The 21,322-nt window shown below is 46.8% G+C and overlaps 1 protein-coding gene across 2 annotated transcripts; it reads right to left on the reverse strand.

The window, feature by feature from the left end:
* Window positions 1-7,035: 7,035 nt before the first annotated feature.
* On the reverse strand, window positions 7,036-20,975 carry LHX3 (LIM homeobox 3). 2 transcript variants are annotated; one of them, XM_044661265.1, is made up of 6 exons: window positions 20,888-20,975; window positions 12,357-12,528; window positions 11,180-11,382; window positions 10,266-10,417; window positions 9,377-9,548; window positions 7,036-7,454 (listed from the first exon to the last, which is right to left on the reverse strand). In XM_044661265.1, exons 1-6 carry the CDS (start codon window positions 20,973-20,975, stop codon window positions 7,036-7,038), a joined length of 1,206 nt encoding a protein of 401 aa, XP_044517200.1. The 2 variants fall into 2 exon arrangements, with proteins under 2 accessions (XP_044517200.1, XP_044517199.1); XM_044661264.1 differs by lacking the exon at window positions 20,888-20,975 and adding an exon at window positions 17,296-17,389.
* Window positions 20,976-21,322: the final 347 nt, after the last annotated feature.

The raw sequence follows: 21,322 nt of genomic DNA on the forward strand, positions 1-21,322 counted from the left end.
ACAGAGGACAAGGGGTCAAAACTTTGGCCAGATTAGAACCTCCCTCTGTGCACACAACTGATCCTAGAATTCACCCAGATGAGAATCCATGGTTTTTTCTTTTCCTGTTTCCAACAAGTCACTGTTACCAGACTCCCAGATTCCCTTCCCTCAGGTCCCCCTGGGGACTGGCAGGGCCCAGCCGGCAAAGTCAAGCCTGCCATGCAGCCTGTTCATTAGAAACTAAATTGTTACATGAATTCTAACTGCTGTGTGGCACTGAAGCTGTCAGCTATGATTAACTCCTCTGAGGCTGACTGGGGACTTGTACAAGCTCACCACACAAGAGTCAGGCCAAAGGGGAGGGAGGGGACAACAGTGAGGAGAGACATATCACTCCTATTAGCTCATGAGGAGACCTGTGGCAGTAGGAGGCACTCCTGTGAGATGACTGTACTCCCAATTATCCAGAGAAGAAGAGTATAGGGAAGGAAGTTGGCACCAAGGGTACCCTCAGGGTCACATCTGAAGACTACATGGTGCGAGGGATACTATCAGTTGTTTTCACTTGTTCCATGTCAAATCCACTCCAATTAGGTAGCCTAGTCCACCCCCGCCCCCCCAACACCATTATTGTCCTCCTGGACAATGCAATCCACTACCACCCTCTCATAGATCTGCCTTTTTCCCTTTCGTCCTCCCTTCTGCTCTCCTGCCTTTCTTTTCCTCTAGGTATCCACTCCTTTTTCCTTCTGTTACTCTTTCTTTTCTAAAAAAAAGAATCCTATCCCTGACAGAAATTTTTAGGGATCATCCAACTTTCCACTTCAAGCGGGAATCTCTCTTCTATTATCATTAGTCATCCAGACTCTTTTTAGACCTATACACCCCTCTTGATGGCAAGCTTACTACATCATGAGACAGTGCATTCCTTTGCTGAAACTCTGAGAGAGGACAAGAACTGAGTCAACACTATTGTCTCTTCTTCGGTGATCTTGGACCAAGGATGCCAGAACTAAATCTCTAGCTCTTCTGTGCCATTTCTAACCCTATTAAATAGAACTCTTTTCCCAGGGATGAGGCAATAGAGGCATTCCTGTCCCTGTCCCTTGTGTTCAATAATTTCTACAATATTCTGCTTCCCAGTTTCAAAGAGAGTATGAGACAAATGATAATTCAAAATCCAAATATAGGGATTTAAGCCTCAGCTCAGGTCATTTACTAATAATGACCTAAGAGAAGTCACTTGATCTCCCAGGCCTCAGTTCTCTCATCTGTAAGATGGAGATATTTAGGGAATCCCAGAGTCTGAAGGAATCTCAGATGGCATCTTCTCTAATTCTCATAGGATCACAATATCCCTTTTTCCATATAACCATGTAGTCCTGCAGCTTTCCTTATTTCTCTGGTGGTTGTGAAAATCAAATGAGATAGTAGAGGTGAAAGTGCTTTGTAAACTCTGAAGCACCTTCTGGGTAAGATGAGATTATTAACATTAATCAATAAATAGCCCATGTGCCCTGAATTCTTTACCAAGCTAACCACAGAGACCACTAGTCCATTTGCTTGGGCAAACATATTTAGAATTGACATGTATTAAATACTGACTAGTTCCATACCATTTTGGGAAGTTTTCATTGACTCTATGTATCTTGTGTATCTTATGCATCCCCCAGTATCCAGCAAGCCTTTATGAGCTGCAAAGGTATCAATGTGGCTAGTTCTAGGAGACACTTTATCTTATTAAAACTACCCTCGATTCTACTCAAAAATACAATTGTTCCTTTAAGCAGGATTGCCTAGGCCAACGATGGTGAACCTATGGCACAGGTGCCAAAAATGGCAAGCAGAGCGCTCTCTGTGGGCACATGGCCACCCCCTTTTCTCCAGAATTCATTACTAGAAAGGTAGAGAGTCTCAGGCAGAGCTGCTCCCTTCCTCCTTTCCACTATTACTGATGACATTTTATCACATCACCCACCCCTCTGCCCAGCAGCCCAATAGGAGCACTTTCTCCCTCCTCTGTATGGGTTAAAGGAGGGGAGAGGGGTGTGCCTGGCACTCCCTCTCTAAAAGGTTCACCAGCACTGGCCTAGGCATAGTCTTTGCTTTCCTGCCCAAAAGCCTTAGAGTCTCTTACCTGATTAAAATATCAGTTTGCAGTATTGACAGATCCAGCAGAGTAGCTCTACAACTTTCCACTTGGGCAATGACTTTCTTGGCTCAGAGCAAAACTTCTGGATGTTTAGATCTCTGGTCTGGCCTTGACAACATGAACAGCCAGAATCTTGAGTTGGAGCAGCTTCACTGCACAGATACCACACAAAATAATCTACAGACTGAGCATGTAATACCTGAGGGCTTGAGGCAGAGAAGGGATCAGACAGGTGGGGTCAGTCAGGAAAGATTTCCTAGAAGCAGGAGAGGAAGGGCACAGATAAGTGGAGAGGGGAGTAATAAAACAGGAAACTGACATTCCCTTTTATAGATTGCTTTTGGCTTAAATAGGTGAGACCCTGAATCGGTATTGCCCTCCACTTCCCTGCCCTCTCCAATCTGTTTCCATCCCTTCTGCCTTTAGCTTTCTAGATCTGGAGACGGCAGCCAAGCAACTCCAAGTGAGGTATAAAATGTTGGCTCCAGAAGGGCTCTTATAGATCACCTGGCTGCATCCCTTCATCTTACACAGGAGGAAATTGAGTCTCCAAGAAGTGAAGGGACTTGCAACTTATTGGGCTATGTCATAGAAAGTTAATGGTGAAACTGAGGTTACTTGCTTTCTCAACCTTACCTCCTAAAGCTCTTACCAATCTGTGTCTCAAGGAAAAATCATGGGGAAGTTTGTCTTTGGTCTCCACTCCCCACAGCCTTCCCCAAAGCACCTAGTTTCCTTCATATGCTCTTTTTCTCCACCCCCAACCTCATGATACTGTATCCAAGCAACATCCCAGGATCTTATCTGAAAGCAAAGATAATAATCCCTCACAAGGTTATTATGAGAAATGAGTCTCATCAACTTTAAATAGCATTGGCTGATAGAGTTGGCTTTGAGTTGGCCTTGGCCTTGGGTCAGAGACACCTGGGTTCAAGTCCTGCCTCTGACATGTACTTGCTGGGTATCCACGGGCAAGTGACTTTACCTTTTAGACCCTCAGCAACTCTATAAATGACAAGTTTATTCTTAAAAATGATAGACATAATCAAAGACTCCAGTTATTGATAGAATCTAGGACTATAGATTTCAGTTAGATGCGCTGCTGATCTGCATCGGTAGAGAAGGGGTTTCCACACCAAGAAACTCCATAGATTGATGAAATTATAGGTCCACACCCCCAACAAACGTTCTGAGTTCATGAGAGTTCATAATACTACCTATGCTAAACATAAGAGTTCATAATACTACCTATGCTAAATTACCCTTTTTATACTAGATACATATAATAAAACTTTATCCATGCAAAATAAAAATGTAAAGAGCATTATAACATGCCTCATTTCTGCAACCAACTTGCACAAATCACTTTCTTTTTAAATGCCTGCTTTCTTATCTATACAATGAGGTTGTTGACCAATATGACCATGAAAGTCCCTACAACTGATAATATTCTGGGATCTTCTGACTCTTGAAAACTTTATGGTAGAGATGTCAATCACAGGAAATTATTTTGTAGATCTGCAAGGATTTTCAGCTAAGAATAAGCGTAGTCATTTCTTGAAATTCAATCCATGCTAATGAGAAGAAATCAAAGAAACCTTGGAAGCATTGCATTCAAACCTACTCCATATGAGTTTGGGAGGTCTCCTACCATCATTGATCAGGGCTCAGAAGGTAGCCAGTGTAAATGGCCTTTTTGAGTCAAAGCCAATTTCTCATTGCATGAAGCTTTAATCATATGTCCCCCAAATAACTTCCTGAATGGGCTTCCCTTTTAGCCCGCTATGTGGGGCTTTTGCTCAGGACTCTACCTCTGAAACTTCCTCCTTGCATCCACCCCCATTCCTTGTGCCACCCTCAATCTTCCCCCCTTTTTCCTCCATAATAAGAGATATCTGAAGCCTCTCCTGGCTTCCAATAGAGAAATGACTCATGAGCACCTCAACCAAATCCCAACAAGTGCATGAAATGCAGTGAAAGAATCCAGAGGATTGCAAAAGCTGAAACTACCTCTGCCATTAGTAAATTTAAACTGGAACACACACACACACACACACACACACACACACACACACACACGCACACACACACGCACACACACACACCCCTTCCATGTCTTCCAGTACAGCCTCCTAAACTTACAAATGAGTATATCCAGACCCTAAAAGGTAAGGTGATTTTTGGCCAGGGTTACAAAGGTAGCCAATAGTGGAAGCAAGGTTCACACCCATGTCCTTTGTTGCAAAATTATTTGCACATAGTAAGTACTTTAAAAATGCTTCATTCATTCAAGTTCCACACTCATTATATTGTACTACACTGCCTCTCTAAATCCTCTTAGAGTTGCCCATAATTTTCAAACAGCCCATAAATTTCAAACCAGACACTCAGAACTCTATCCATAAATTCTTAGACCTAGCTGAACCCCAATACCAAGTACATTATTTGTAATTAAAATGCTTGTGGTTGTTTACTTAAATTGACCTACTCGACCTACATCCTTGCACACATCTCTCGTCTCCATGCTTTTGCAAAGGCTGTCCCTTATGCCTGGAATGCACTCCATCCTCATTTCCACCTCTTAGAATCCCTCCCTTTGTTCAAAGATAAATTCAAACTCATCTTCAACAAAAAGCTTTTCCGGATTACCACCTACCTTCTAGGGTCCCCCAGACCCCAAAATTATATGGCAATGTATTTTGCTTATAATTATATCAATATGCATGTGTTATTTCCCAGACAGAAATATAAGTTTCTCGAGGGAGAGATTTTTTTCCGTGTTGCTCTGGTATTCCCAGGGACCTCAACTGACAAAAAAGGTGCTTAATTAAATACTTGCTGATGGATTGACTAAACTGCTAATACACAGGGGGAAAGCACAAACTACTTTGCCCTCTCCATATATCCTTAAATTAAAACCCAGAATAAATTATGTGATTTTTTAAATTCCTTTCCCCATGGAATCAGATATATGCAAATTGATCAGGCATGTGCATGTGTGTGTACACACACACACACACACACACACACAATATCCATAGAATTGAATGACCTCAGAAGCCATTTATTCCAACTTATTCCTGAACAAAAATAACTCCCACACTATTTTAGCATAGCTCTACTCATGTTCCAAATCCTCAGAAACATGGCCAAAATAAAAATGACAAATGGAAGCCAATATTCAGACAAGATATAAACACCCCCATACTGCTTACTTCTATGCCATGATGAATGTATAGCCCTTTAAACAAAATGTTTAATTATTTTCCAAAAGGGGATTGGGTTGCCCAGACTGGGTACAAAGCTAGTGAAAGACATTTAAAAATAATGGACTTTAACTGACAAATTTATTGAAGTCTTGAAATATTTGATCATCAGAGAATAAATAAAAGACACTGGACGCTCACATAATCTACAGTTAGTTCAATATTCAGCTTTACAGGTAACAACATACATGTGATTTTGTCTTTTTGTTCTCATTTTTCACAATCAACTCTCCCTGGGCCTGGAGGGGCTTCCTGAAACAGATGCCTCCTATGACGACCAGCGGCCAATGGCAGACAAAATAGAGTCATCATGGGACAGACTCCCTGCCCGTGGGAAAGCTGTACCGAAGCCCAGATCCAAATCCAACATAGGGACAAAAGTAAGGGGAAGTTGGCAACAGACATTTAGTGCAGCTCAAACCATTTTGAGGTTTCCCTATGTTTTAGAAGAAACTAGCAAAAGGGAGCCCCATGTGTTTACAAACTTAAACTAATCTTGGCAGGGAAAGAGTCTCTTGGAAAGGACAGGCTTCAAGCAGAGAAGGAGGAGCTGTCCACTGTACTTGCCAGTTTGATGTGGATGGAGGGAGCAAATAAACAGAGATGGCTCCAACCAATTGAGCTCTTCCTTTCCCAAGAGGTCTGAGGGTGAGGGTGGGGGGTGTCAGTGATTAAGAGGTGATCTGGGAAGATCTCCCTTGTTCAAGATAAACAGTGATATGTGCACATGTATAGGGTGGGATAGGAATGGTGGTCAGAGCAGAAAGGCTGCTGGAAGTAGTGAAAGACCCACATTGCAGAGGATTTTACCCATTGTCATTATAAAGGAAGGTACTAAAGGACTTTGGTAAATGAAATTATGTTAGCCAGCAAAACCCTGTAACAGACATCCAATGAACCAGTGTTCTGGAAGGATGTGTCAGCAACACTGAAGTTTCATGTCCCAACGGTGTCCATGCTGAGCTGTTGGTTCAATGAAAGCCAAGAATGCCATGTGGAAAGTAAAACAGATCCTGAATTTGTGGGGCTCCAAATAAGGAGGGCTTTTTTCTTTACTAGACTCACCAATTTTTGATGTGTAAACAGCAAATGCAGATAAACTAATAATAATAAAAATCCTAAAATGTCAGCTGAAGTGTTGGATCAAGATAGGGAGGAGCAGCCAGAGAAGAATGCTTTAAAAAGGGATTGGCTGTAAATGGAGCAACATTTCTCCTCTAGCAGTACAGACATGTTCTGTTAATGGATGAAATAGAAGACTCTGTTAAAAAAAATACACGCAAACATCAGCCTTTTTAGCTGGAGACTGCTAATGAGGCCCAGTCCATGCTCATGTACAAGAATGAGCTGAGTCAGAAAGAAAAAGAGGAGAGTTCTTCAAACCTGAAAAAGCTCCACCTGGGGATTCAGCCTTGTCTCGAAAGCACCCCTGATATTCTTTCCCTGTATCCAAAGTCTTCGAGGTGGTCCATGACCTGGTTGAATGTTCAGCACATGAAGAGGGAGAGAGGGCAGGGGCCCAACCTTCTGTCCCTTCACCCCTTCCTCCCCATAAATGTAGCCTGGAGTCCTGCTGTTTCTTAGATACCCAGCCTGTGGTCTCAGGCTCCATTAGGGCTGGGGATGTATCCTGTATCAAAACTGGGCATGGTCAACCTCGTCCAACCATGAGGCAGGGCTTGCTGGGAAGTCAGGGTAGCCCCCACTGCTCCCTGTTGACAAGTCAGAACTGGGTCCATTTCCCCCCATCACCCGCATGGGTTGGGGCACACCAGGTCCACCTGGAGCCACAATGCCCAGGCCAGGATCAGGGTAAACCAAGCTGGAAATTAATGGCTGGTGACCAGGCAGGGTCTGCAAGGAAGCTGGAGACTGGGGGATGCCATAAGGGCTACTGGAGCGAAGGTCATGATACTGGTCCTGAGCAGGAAGGCCACTGTGCTCCATTGGGAAGCTACCATTGGTGCCCACTGGCCTTCCCATCGCTGGTGAAGCCTCATTCAAATTGCTGTAAATCCCATTGGAGTGACTCATCTCTGACATGGATGGCTCATCTAGAGTAGAAACAGAGAAAAAGTTCTATGAAAACCATTGGATGGCCTGAATTTGGACCAATCCACTTGTGAACCCAAAGTAGCTGGGTGGTTCACCCCAAAAATGTATCCCAAGGCCAGAGATTGAGCCCCAACCTTAGCCACAAACAGGATCAAAGTCTGAACCATTCAAGAGTGAATCCTGATTTCGTTCTATTCCCAGGTACAATGAAACATATTACTTTGCTCGAAGACTGAGTCTTAACTCTACCCACAGACTGAGGGTCAGCCCTGGTCAGCCATCTCACAAATATGAATTAGTATATATGAAACAAAATGTAAAAAGTTCAGAACAAACCTCCTAGGAAAAACAACTCAAAGAATATTAATTCCCGGTGGTCAGCAGGTATATCACTTAAGCAAAAGGAAGGCATTCTTGTAGACGGTAAAACTGAGGTCAATGGAGGGACCTATAAAAGCTTAGTTTTGAGATTACCCTTCCCCCACCTTACTCTCCTCTAATTGCTTCCTGGTGGTCTTCCAGGGAAAATCTGAAATCAGATTTTCCTGTGATTCAGCCTAATCGAGCAGAAGGGAATTGGGGAAGGGGAAGGAAGAAGGAATTGCTATTTGTATAATATGTGCCAGGCACTGTGCTAAGTACTTTACAGCTATTATCTTATGTGATTCTCACAATCACTTGGGAGGCAGGTTGTTATTATAATCTATTTTTCTGTTGAGGAAACCGAGGCGAACAGAGGCTAAGCAATTTGCCCAGGGCACACAGCAAGTAAATGTCTAACGCTGGATTTGAATCCAGGTCTTCCTGCCTCCAAGTCCAGTGCTCTATCCATTGAATGCCCTAGCTGTCTCTAACGAGGTAAAGGGTAATGGTCTCTCTCAAAACATTTGTCTGATTTACTAAATCAAATTTCTAAATGATAGGCAAAAAATGGAGAGGATTCTGCCCCTACTTATTCATCTTCTGCTTTGCTTCATCCAGGAGGTTTGAGAAGGAAACGATTATAGTTCTGTCCAGCCCACCATAGACACCCCATAAAAGGCTGACAGATAATGAAGACTAATCACCTCACACATTGGTATGGGACTGAAAACTTTACAGAATGCTTTAACTGACACCACCAAGGAACACTGTGAGGTTAACTGGGGATGTTATTCCCACCCCTATTTTACAGAAAAAGAAACTGAGGCCTAAAGTATGCACAGCTAACTAGAGACAGAACAAAGATCAAAGTCCAATTCTGAATTAAGGTTTTCCATTCACTTTCAGATGGAAGCCTTTCATAATATAAAGAACACCTAGACTACAGAGACAGAAGTATACTATCCATAATTTCTGAGGCTACTCCTAACCCTCTTTTTTTTTTTTTTTTAATTTAACCATTGTTTAAAAATTTCCTAGTAAACTCTGCTGCAATATAACTGCAGGAGTATTAAAGTAGTAGAGCCTAGATTCTAACTTAAGGCTGGTCAACAGGAGGAAAGTGGTTGGGTAATTATGTAGTTCAGTTGATCAGTGTAGATAATCAATCCACATAATCCAGCCACCAAGGTGAATTAAAAAAAAAAAAAAGAGTTTGTCTATCTTCACTGTCTAAAATTAACAATTGCTGGTTGGGATGGGGAGAAGTGTACTATGGGAAATGCTACAGACAGGCAGGGAATCTGTATATAAGACAGTCTCTTTTGCTGTTGTCTAGGAATAAAAGCAATTGTTTTCTGCTCTCTCTGCTTCCCTCCCCTCGCCCCCCCCCCCCCAAGTCAATATCCTTTCCTTCCTCCCTAAGCCTTGAAGGGCAGAGCTTCCCTGGTGAGTACCAGTCTGCAAGTCTGGATCAGGGACTGGAAGGATGACTGGGAAAGGGGAGGAGAGGCTCCCCCCTCATCCCCACCCCCACCCCCTACCCCCGTCCCTTGCTCACCTGTGAAAGAGACCTCAGCATCGCTGTCCGGCCCCTCCTCCTGGATGCTGTCCTTGTCAGATTTGGAGTTGCCCCGGGAGCGCTTCATGTTGCGGAAGTACTGACCCCAGCGCTGCCTGCCCGCGTCCTTCTTTAGTCGCTTCTCCTTCGCTCGCCGGTTCTGGAACCAAACCTGTCCGGGGCAACAAGAAAGGGGGCGGGGGAGGGGAAGAAAGGAGATGAGGGCCTTGCCAGGTGAACTAAAAGGGCAAACCCTTGACTAACGCTTTCGGCCCATCGAGGGCTGGGAGAGAGGTTTTTACTCGTGTTTGTCCTTCTTTAACCAGAGGGACAAAGCGCGCTAAGATACGAATAAGTGAGTTTGGACAGCAAGAAAACTGAACTTTGCCTGCCTTCGGTTAAGCTCGTAGAGGTCGATTCCCCTCTCCCCCCTCCCCTCCCCCGTCTCTATTTGTAAATACAGATAAATATCTAGGTCAGGGATTCTTAATCTGCGACCCATTAACTTAACAAAATATTTTTGTAGCTGCATTCCGATATAATTAGTTCCCTCTGCTTATGTCTTTTATTTAATGCATTTAAACACATTCCGAGAAGTCTATCGAATTCACCAGACTGCCAAAGGGGTTCGAGCTACAAAACCAGGTTAAGAGCCCCTGGATTAGGTTGGGGCTGGGAAGAGGAAGGGAGAATGGAAAATGATTCAGGTCAACCCTAGGTCCCCTCTTGGCCCCCCTCTACTGACACCGGATCCTGCCTAGTAGCCTTGGGCTCGGCAGGTTGCAGTCCCCACACTGCACACTGGGCTCCAGGACCCGGCAGTCGAGCGGGCCCGGGGAACTGAGGCCCTACGAGTGGGGCGGGGCAAAGGGCTGCGGCAGTCCCTGACCTGAACTACCCGCATGTCGAGACCAGTCTCGGACGAAAGCTGTTCCCGGACATGGCGCGCAGGCTTGGGCGAGTTGTTGTAGGCATTTTTCAGCGTCTCCAGCTGCTTCGCCGTAATAGTGGTTCGAGGCCGCTTGGCAGTAGATTCGGCCTCTGCAACGAGAGAAGCGCACCGCTGACACCTTTCTGCGGGGACACCCTTCCCTGGTCCCCGGAGCTCCCGAAACCCAGAAAAGCCAGAACCATAAAACGAGAGAAGGGAGGGGGCCCAGGCGATTTCGAAGATCCCTTCCAGCTCGGGTAGTCTATGTTCTCCGGGCTTTTCCGGCTCTAATGGTTCCATTGTTTTTAATATTCTCAGATTCCGTGGTTCTTCTCATTCTCTGGTTCTAAGATTATGGGTGTCTGAGCGCTTTTCCTAGTGAAAAGGCAGTCCCGTCCCTCACAGAGGAGAGGCTGATATAAATAGTTGCATCTGATATATGATTGAATAAGAATAACAAGAAAAATTTGGTTTTGGAATTCATATATATGGCCTGTTATAATTTTCAAAGTCTGCCCTCCTCCCCATCTCTTTTCCTCTTAAATTAGTAGAGCCTCTTTTCTTCACCTCATTCCCGCGTTTTTTATTTGGTTTCCGGTCAGAATTGAGGGGTTTACTCTGAAAATTAAGTCCACTCTTCGCCTATGGCTGAATTATTTGGATAATTTTTTCTTTTAGCCACCGAATAGCAATTGGGGAAATCTAACTTCTTTTTCCAGGAAGAGGAAGAGCTTTGTTGTGCTTTTTTTTTTTTTTTTAGCGGGGTGGGGTGTGTGCCTCAAAGGAGAACCACAGGATATCCCCAAAAAGAGACCACTGAGCTCTATATCCCAACCACCCTCTTTCCATAGCCGGCGCTGCAGCTGCCTTACCCCGCTGCTTGGCAGTCTCATAGTCGGCTTTGCAGACCAGCCGGCTGTCCTCCATTAGATAGAACTCGTCGCCTGTAGCTAGCTGCCGCTTGCAAACCACGCAGGAGAAACAGTGTAGGTGATAGACGAAGTCTTGAGCCCTCCGAACCACCTGCGTGGGCGGAATGCCCTGCTGGCACGCTGCGCATTTGGTCCCGAATCTCCTGCAAGACCAAGGCCAAAGACTCAGGGCTTGGGGAGAGGTGGGGGGATAGGAGCAGGGCAGTAGAGGGGACACTACTGAGGAGAAATGCGCATTAAAATCTTTCTGCAGCAGAAAGAGCCCCTGAACTCGGAGTCAACAGACTGGGTTCTGGTCCAAGCTCTGCTACTTCCTGGCTATGTGATCTTAAATAAACTATATCACCTTCGGAGGCCTTTAGTTTCCTTATCCGTAAAATGGCTCTTTCTATCTCACGAGACTGTTTGTGAGAGTCCAAGGAGATCGTAGATGGGAAAGAGATGTATACAAATGTGACTATAATGTCACCTAATTTTTATATGTAATTTTCAGTTAACTATAATAAATGCTCAGCCCGTGTACTTTTAACTTTTCAACAAACAATTCCTTGTAGAGCTCTAGTCCAAGGAGTCAAAAGGGGAATAACCTGGATCCTGAGCCTTCCCTCTAGTCATAGAAACCCGGTTGCCCTCCCAGCAGGATCAGACAGAGAGCTGCTGCAACAACAGGGGGCTACCCAACCAACGGGTTTTCCTCTCTCCCGGGGGGGAAACAAAGCTGTCCTGGCCAGATTTCGTTATGTGTTGTTCCTCTCTACGCACCGGATCACAGAGAAGTTGCCCCGAACTCAACACGACTCTCGTTCGATTAGAAAATAAACACGAGTTACCAATTAGTTTTCAGTAGCGAGAGTAAGGGCCGCCCTACTCACCACCCCGGGTCCCAAAGAGGGATTTCCTGTGGGTTCTGGTTTTGTAAGAAACAGAAGACCCCAGCTTCTCCTCCTCGACCCCCCTCTCCAAAACCTTTCACCCCACTTTGTCTTGTCTCGGTTGGATGCTCTTTAACTCCACGTTAGGAAGAGTTAAACAGCGCCTGACCGGTTCCCTTTCTGGAGAATAGTCTGAAGCCTTTAGCCCTGTTCCCAATTCCCAGCAGTCTCCACCGCCCACTCACTTGAAGAAGTCCTCCTTGCAATAGACGCCGTCTCCACGGCTGAAACACTTCTCCGCCAGCGGTGTCTGACAGTCGCTGCACTTGAGACACTTACTGTGCCAGTGCCGGTCCAGGACCTTCAGGATGAATCTGTCCACGATGTGCTGGTTGCAGCCGGCGCACAAGGGGATCTCTGCGTGGAAGGGGAAAGGGGGAAAGAGAGGCTCACTTGGACGAAGAGCTCAGCTCTTGCTCGCTTTTCCTGTGACCCATCGCCAGAGTGGAGAAGAATCTTTTCCTACACTTCTCTTCCCTAATGCTTTGCCCAGAGTTAGGAGGATTCCTGGTGCCACTCTTGCTTTTCCACTCTCTGGCCCCAGGGATTCCACATTCCCTAAGATCGACAGAAAAATTATCTGCGTCATTTGGGGATATATAGGTTCACCCGTAGCCTTTGGGTGTCTCTAATGTGTAATGTGAGTGTGGAGGGCTAGTTCCTAAAAAGAAAATCGGATTTTATTCGCTCTCTTCACATTTGTATGAGTATGTGATGGAAACGGGAAAGTATTTAGCCAGACGGTGCCCAGGAGCCAACGCATACATCTCTCCTTAGATCTGTTGGGTACAGATTGCCCCAGGAGCAATTGCTTATCCGGATATATTCTGTAGCATTGTTTGAACATTTTATAGCTGGATCTGATCACACAGTGTTGAACTGTTCGTTCACGAACATGCAGACTATAAAGCAGGTAAATAGAGAAACAGGTCTAGAGAGAAATATACTACTTGTCGGGTACACCGTGTATATCTTTATAGGACTCGCTGTGGAGATCTTCATTAGTATGCAACATTTGCGACTGCTTGCGAATTTACATTCCCCCATACACACGCACACACACACACACACACACACACATTTGGATGCACGCAGAGTCTATGAGGGCTGTTTGTTTGCAGAGACACACACGTGGACGCTCTCTCCTTCCAAGTTTGTTTTCTGGGTCCATTTGCCCTTCCCCTAATTCTCACCACTCCAGTGCAACTGATCTCAGGACTATTCCCCCTCTGTTCACCTAACTCCGCAAGAGTTAGAGAACTCACTCAGGTATCAACAAATGTGGGAACTATTTCACTTGAATGGAGAATAAGCGGGGTGTTTCCTTTTCTCTCCAAGGGCACGCGTGGAGTGAGGATTACCCACCCCAGGAAAAAACAACAACTTGTACACAAAAGATTTTTTAAAAAGATACCTATTTAGAAACACAACCAGTGTTAGTCATTCACCCCCTAGCCCTAGCTCTTTCAGGAGAGATGGTGTGTGTGTGTGTGTGTGTGTGTGTGTGTGTGTGTGTGTGTGTGTGTGTGTGTGTAGGGAGGTTCTGGAGAGGTAAGAACGCAGCCAGTCCTGTATCCTTTCCCTTATCCCCTCATTAGTCAGTTCACAGATATGACAGTAGAATTCAAAGCCACTGGAGTAGTCAAAGCAAATGTGTGGGAAGGAAACGATTTCTGGGGTCCCCAAACTCTGTTTTAGGATTCTCTGAAGGTTCGAAGATGGAAAGCCAAGGGTCTCGTGTCCTCCTTTCCTCAGACAATGTCTCAGTAACGGTTGCCTGCAAGGCAGAGATCACAGGGCTCCCCACACTCGGGACCCAAACTACACACAACATGGATTTTACCCTGAAATGCTATCTAGTTCCCAGTTTAGGGGGAAGTATTCTGAGTAGTAGTTGAAGTCCATTCCTACTCACTACGGTTCCGAGAAACTCCCAGTCTAGAGAGAAGGCTTCCTCTCATTTGGGTCCACAGAGGTGCAGCTGAGACGGGCTCCCTGAGTTAATATCTAACTACATTTACTCCAGAATCCAGCCAACAAAACAGGGATCACGCCCACCCATTCCTTCCCTGTCCCCTAGAGACGACTGGCTACGTCTCTGAAGAGAATTGAAGGGCGGTGTGACAATGAGTCCCCCAAAGTTGAGTGAACAAACAAGCGACGGGACAAGCCTAGACTCTTTAGGAAGGGTTCCGCTCAGATTTTCAGCACCCCAAACCACGGACAGCTCCTTGAGCTGCAGCAAAAGTCGGCTGAAGAAGACTCCGAAGCTAGGTTCAATGCCCTCGTCTGACTCTCAATGTCGAGTAAAATTCGGTTCAGGACACTGTTCTTGACAGCTGCTCCCCTTACCAAAGACCTCTCTCTCTATTCCTTATCCCGCTCCCGAAAAATACCTCCAAACCTCCTGCTCTATTTCCATCCTTAACTTCCTCAAGGAAATTTCTTACGTTGCATCGTGGCTTCAGACAGACAGATTCCGCTCTGCTAAACCATGTTCTGGAGTGCACGCAGACGTTTCCCCTTCTCCTGCTTACTCGTTCGCTTTCTCCAGGAGCAGGTCTTGCTGGAAGCTCTCGCTCCCTTTCTTCCCACCCCACTCCACCCCCTTCCCCTCAGTCCCTTAGGCCAATCCCTCCCCTGGAACCTCCGTTAAAAATAAAGTAAAAACAGGCCGAATCAGAACTTGCACCTTAGATCTGACCCTCCTTTCTTTCCCTAATCTCAGGATTCCTCCCTCTTTCTCACCTATGGGAGTCATTCAGCCTCTCTGGATTTGGAAGCAAGATACCTAAGTTTCAGTCTTGTGCCAGATGTTTTGTGGTCATAAGCAAATCATTTAACATCAAACCTCAGTTTCTTTATCTGCAAAATGGGCTAATAATGTGTGTATTACCTAACACTTGCACTTGTTATAGGGGAAATGATTTGCAAACCTTAGATAAATAAACATAGATACACACAATCATGTATACATTTACATATGTAATTTATAATATTTTTGTATGAACTATTATTACTGTGTGACCTGAGAGGATTGAGGTGTCTATGGGGACTCACTGGGAGGTAATGTTCCAACAAAGCTGGGGGGTAAGAGAGGAATGACAGACTAGATGTGGTGGTGGTGGTGGTGGGGGTTCTGATCCTCAAGTTGGGGCATTTTGTCAGTATAGAACTGGCCTGAGTAGGATGGCAATTTCCCCATCAGTCAAGGAGTTGGTTCCAAGTTTCAAAAGGTGCTGAGACATAAGGAGCCTCAGATGAAGGGAAACTCCAAGACCTGTGTCTTACCCACTGTTCAGAGCTTCTGGCCTTGGAGAAGGATCTATGTAGGCTTCTGTGACCTATACCCCAGGAAAGTACTTTAAAGTTTGCCACCAAGAAGTCCTGATCAGCAAGTAGGCTCAGATCTGAGGAAACCATTAGGTGGGTATTTGGGGACAGGTCTGGTTTGTACCTCTGGCTCTAGATTCTGACTTGTGAGCCTAAAATTCCTCTGGGTTCAAAATCCACAGAGGTGGAGTGGCTTAGAGAGCATGGAGACTGAGGGCCTGCTCTGGGTACGAATAAAGACAATGGTCTAGGAGCAATAGGATTGGAGAATCCCAGGAACGGAACCTCACTGGCCCTTCTGAGAATAGGACCATTATTTCCAGGAGGAGTTTCTCTTGTCCTGAAGGCATGCAGCCCACTGACACGACCTGCTTTCTTTACTCAGCCCTGAAATGCCTCTCTTTCTACTTTGAACTATGCCTTCTTTTTACTCCTCCAACTCTGGCCTCTGCATCCTCAGCAGGAACTCTGGCCTGGCCTGGGCTTCCTCTTGTTGACTCTTCCCTTGAGACTTGACTCCATCAGGGGAGAGTCCATCCCCAGAACACAGAAGCTCTTTCCCACACTGAAGGCCTGAGACTTAGAGACTGAGTCCCAGAGAGTCATACTTCAGGGTGAAAGCTGAACACCCATATTAACCCAATCCATCCCAGAATAAACCTAGAGGCTTACACACGAACTCAACCCAACATAACATTTAAACAGCTAAGAGATTTAAACAAAATCTCTTAGCCCAATCCAGCACACACTAAATTAACATCATAAACTAGATATGCCCAGACACTAAGACACAGACCTAGAGAGTAGGACATATTCATAAACCACACACATGACAGTTGCACAAATACACACTCCCGTAAAAACAACACAAAGTCAAATATTTTCAAAACAGACACATACATACATTCAAGACTCAAGGCAAGGGAAAGAACCAGTCCCCCTAAAACACGTGAATTTACACACCCACACCCACAAACTCCAAACACCTAGTATACATAGAGACTCAAAATACACGTTCCCAAATTTAACACAAATAGGAAAGGAAGCTCTGCACAGAGTCGGCACCAACAACACACCTCTAAAATAATTTACACACTGGTAACGCCTGGTTTTCAACGTGTGGGAAAAGCCTGCCCTGGGACCCTGGCTCCTGCAGTCGGATAGTCTTTGGGGATGATACCGGGGAGTTTCCATTTCCTTAAGCAGGATAAGAACTGCTGGTCCTGCTGTCTTGAGCTCCATTTCCTTAAGCAGGATAAGAACTGCTGGTCCTGCTGTCTTGAGCCCAGGGCCTGCACTCATCCCTGCTCTTCAGGAAAGAGACCCGGGAAGTCACAATAACTCTGGGCTAGGAAAGGAGTAGGAGAGAGAGGCCCGAACCCAAGGAGAAGTTACCCCAGGCATAGAGAGCATGCAGCCCCCTCTAAACTGAGAGAGTGGAATAGCCTGAAGATATGGGCATGATCCTCCGGTGGTTTTAGGGCAGCAGTCGGTTCGCCTGGCTATGGCCTCCGAAAACAAACCATCTAATACCTCTTTTCCTTTCACTCCAGCACCAGCCTCTTGCCGCAAGTTCTGAGAATCCTCCCCAAGCGGGCTTTGGCGCACAAGCTTGGCTCACTGGGTGAGGGAACTGATTCTGAACTCAGGGCATCAGAGAAGACATGGCCCAAGGAATCTCTATCCAAATAATCTTCGTGGAACAGGGGAACGAGGACAGGTCCACTAAGGTTTCCCTCCCCTCTACTCTGGGCCGCGCTGGGATCCCAGCACAGGCCTTTGTACCCCTACCTTTGCGCAGGTCTTCGTTCTGTGCTAGCAGCGCCAGAAGCATGTCTGTCCCAGCGGAGTCTTTCCCCGACCCCAGTTCTTTAAGAGCGTCCATCTTGCATAGTCCGCCGTCTACGCCCCAGGTCTCTGGAGCCAGGGGAATCCCCGGCAGACGCTCCAGAAAATAAACTTTAGGACTGCCGAAAACGCAGGGCCAGATCCAGGCCAAACAGCACTCTATAGGCTTCCCGGATCTCTGGATTCGCGCTCCTGTGTAGGTTTGGATACCGAACCTCCTTTCCTTTCCTCTTCTCCTCACGCCCCCTCCCGCTTCCACCTTCTGTGCCCCCGCCCCCCTTCGGGAGTGCACTGTGAGCTCCTGGCGTCTACAGGGGAGTTCAGAGGCCGCTTGCACTGGCACACCGGGAGACTTAGCGGTGTGGGAGCTGAAGCCTGGCAGACGCGCTGGAGCGCACAGGGGCGCAGTGGCTGATTCCTGCTGTACCCTGAGACAAGACTAATTAACAGCCACGGCACCCAGAGGCACGGGGCTCTGCTAGCCTCTCGGGGCCTGGGAGAGGCGGGGCAGTTGGAGAGTGAGATGTCGTGTTTATGGGTGGGGGATGGAGGGAGGGGGGAGGACGCAAAGAACCGCTTTGGTCTGACCGCCACCGGCAGCCTACTCGAAATTCCGGCAACGGTTTTGCCCATATCCCGAGCTATGATCGTAAAGAAACACAACAGACAAGAAGGGTGCTTGGAAACTAGTCTGCGCAATTTACCTGCGATAATTTGGACTTGGGGAGCTGTCATTAGAAACCCAAGCCCGGCAACCCGAGAAGTAGTCCCTCATCTTCCCTCCCTTTCACTCTCCGTGGGGAGTAGGAGAGAACCTAGACACAAAACTCAGCAGATAGGGATAGTTTCCTCGAGAAATTCCGCTTTGTCCCGGCGGCAAACTACTATGACCGCTGGAGACCCCGGTTCCGGGAATACGAATAGATGACTCCATAGGTCCTTAGGGTAAAGCGCTTATTAGGAAACCTATCTCGCTCCTTCTGTGCTCGCTTCTGGCCACAGGTGTCCGGAGGTCCAGGGACCTGCTCCCCCCTGCCTCCCATTCCCAGGCTGACAGGGCACTCGGGCTAACTTGGCAGTAAATGTTCAAAAGGCTCCAGGCAATGTGGAGAAATAAATTCCCTTTTGAGAAAGGGATGGTATGGAAGCTGAATTCTTCCGAGGTTGGAGCCCATAGGACAACTTGCTCCAAACCATCCTTTTCGATTTGTGGGTAGCCAGATCTGTACTGGGCCTCTTGAATGTCCATCCCTCCAGGGCCCGGTTCTTAGCGTCCTAGGGCTGGAGAGATCGAGCATGGCTGGTAATTGTTCAATGACTGGAAAGAGGGATCCAGGAGGTATTAGCTCCTGTTAGCACGCCTCATTCTGTCTGAGAGCCTGCTCTCTTGCACATTGCAGTCCCTGAAAAAGAATTCTCCTTTCTGAAGCGCCTAGGGAAATCAGTCAGAGTGCTGTTTACTGGGGTGGTCATAATTGAAATCAACTACAAAGATTCCTGCTTTTTTCCTAAAACCCAGGCAGAGTAGACTCCAGAGGAAAGGTATGGGACCCATGCTGTCTTAGAAAAGACCTGGGGGAGTTTTAAAAGTGATTTGACAATTCTAGAACTGCACCCAAGCCCTGAGAACTTCAATTGGTGGACTTGTTCTCTTCTTTCCTCAGGATTTAGGATGGACTAAGGGTTTGAGGGACATTAGCGAACCAAGAGGGCTGAGGCAGTGATTACCTCGGATCTCCTCCTGAAAGTTATCTCCTGGGCCCTTGAGCTCTCTTTTCCTCTCTTAATCTCTCCGTTCCTTCCCATAAGATTTCTCCTTTGGGTTCAGTCCATCTTCATTGATACCAATTTATGCCCTTCTAAGCTGGGTAGAGGATAATTTAAAATTTACTGGAGTTTGGCTTTTGCCATGAGCTAAACGGTTCTCTTCCAAACATCTGTTTTCTAAAACCCCACCTCTAGGGACCATGAGCTGGTCTTCTCTACCATCTCTGTAACCCTAGGGAGTGATCTCTAGAATTTGGGTCTTAGGGAACAGGTAGACTGTGGAAGGCAGGCAAGGCTCCAGTGAAACACACACACACACACACACACACACACACACACACACACACACACACTTTCAGTATGCAAGGCTAAATAATCTGAGGGATTCTGCTTTTAGTTCACTCTTCAATTCTTGGGCTCCAAAACAGGGGGTGAGAGATTGGGGAACTGAATTCTGGAGTCCTTCCCTTCTCCCCTTCCCATGGGCAGAAAAGTAAATTGAGCAAATGGATTCAAGGTAGTGGAGTAGAGATGGATTTCACTACGGAGCTCAGATCAGTGAAAGTAGGAGTCATTCAGAGACAGAAAGACAAAATCAAAACGACACATACTCTAATGGTAGAGACATACAGACTGATGAGAAAATGAGTAGAGTATAGCACAGGAGAGAGAAGGAAGACAGTTGACAGAAATAAAACCAGGGTTAGTCTTAAGGAGGGAAATGTATATTTAGAATCTAGCAACCTTTCCTCCTTCCCACACTTTTGTTCTATATCACATTTGAATTCTAACAATTTCTGTCTTTTGATGGGACCTGGAGGTGGGGGTGGGTTAAAGAGACAGACAGACAGACAGAGACACACAGAGAGACAGAAACAGAGACAGATCTAGAAACAGAGACAGAATTCTCAAACAAGAAATACAAACAAGAGAACACACTTTTCTTTCTGCCCCAGGATTCTTCCAGTTTTCTCAGCTTTTCTAACTCCCTTCCCTCCCCATCAAATACACACATTGATCTTGTAAAGCATACAGAAAACAGAAAGACTAGGGTGGTTGGACAAGAGGGTGTAGAAAGGGGCACAGTCTGTCCCTACGTATCACAGTGTGTGACGCTTAGTCCCATCCCGGACAGTGTCGAAGGAGAGGGGGCGGGCTGGCCTGTCCAGCTGAGTGATGGGTTGGGGGCGGGTCCCCCACGCGCTGGGCATCTGGCCAGGGTGGTACCAACAATCGCCCTCATTATTCAGCCAACGACCTGGAGAACTAACGGAGGTGGGGGACAGTGAAAAGTCTTGTGGGGAAAGCACTGTAGGCCTGGAGACACACTACTACCACCATCACCACCGACATGGGATTCCCTTCCTAGATGCGTAGAAAGGTCGTAGGAGTTACACTTGTGGGATGTCTTCTAAAGAGCTGAGATAAGGAAATGCCCTCGGCAGCCCCACATATCAGTTGTCTGGGGATGGCTTCCCAGGATGCCCAGGGCCCAGGAGTGGAGTTTATTATCCTGTATACGAATATAGACGGGATCATACCGTTAAGGGAAATACAGGCACGCAGCACAACATACTACCCTCATTCCCACTCCCACATTTACTACCCTCGTTCACACTCCCACAATTTACTATCCTCGAAAGCACCAATACGAGAAGTTTGTCTATCACACACATTTACACACTCGCACCTAGAGGCACAGTATACCCCGGGGTTTGCGGGAAGTCAATTATTTCAGGCCTTTTAAGCCGGCCCCGAGTTCTTTTACCTTGGGTCTCCCCGAAGGCGCAGACCGCCGCCGCTGCAGGAACTCCGGGTCTCTCCCTGTCCCGCTCTGGGTCGGGCTCGAGCAGCATCTTTGATACTCTGCTGCGGCTGGCCGAGGTTCTGGTTTCCGGAGGCTGACTTGGAAAGACAGAGGAGCCTTCTCACCCAGCCCGTTCTGTGGCTACCTAGAGGCTCAGTGTGCGCTCAGGCAGGGTGAGGGGCTACGCTGAGAGGGCGGGCAGTGGGGCAGGGGCCAGTGCGCAGGGAGAGGAGTGAGGGCAAGCGTCAGTGACGCCCCTCGCCCTCCCCAGGGGCCAACTCCGTTGATGTACTAAGCTTAACAAAACCGCGGGCCCGAAGGCTCTGGGAGGGGAGCTGTCCAGCGTGCTGGAGGGAGGCACCCACGCGGCCTTGCTCTCCGCCCCTAATCCTGCCC

Source organism: Gracilinanus agilis, chromosome 2, assembly GCF_016433145.1.
Source record: "Gracilinanus agilis isolate LMUSP501 chromosome 2, AgileGrace, whole genome shotgun sequence".
Lineage (NCBI taxonomy): Eukaryota > Metazoa > Chordata > Mammalia > Didelphimorphia > Didelphidae > Gracilinanus > Gracilinanus agilis.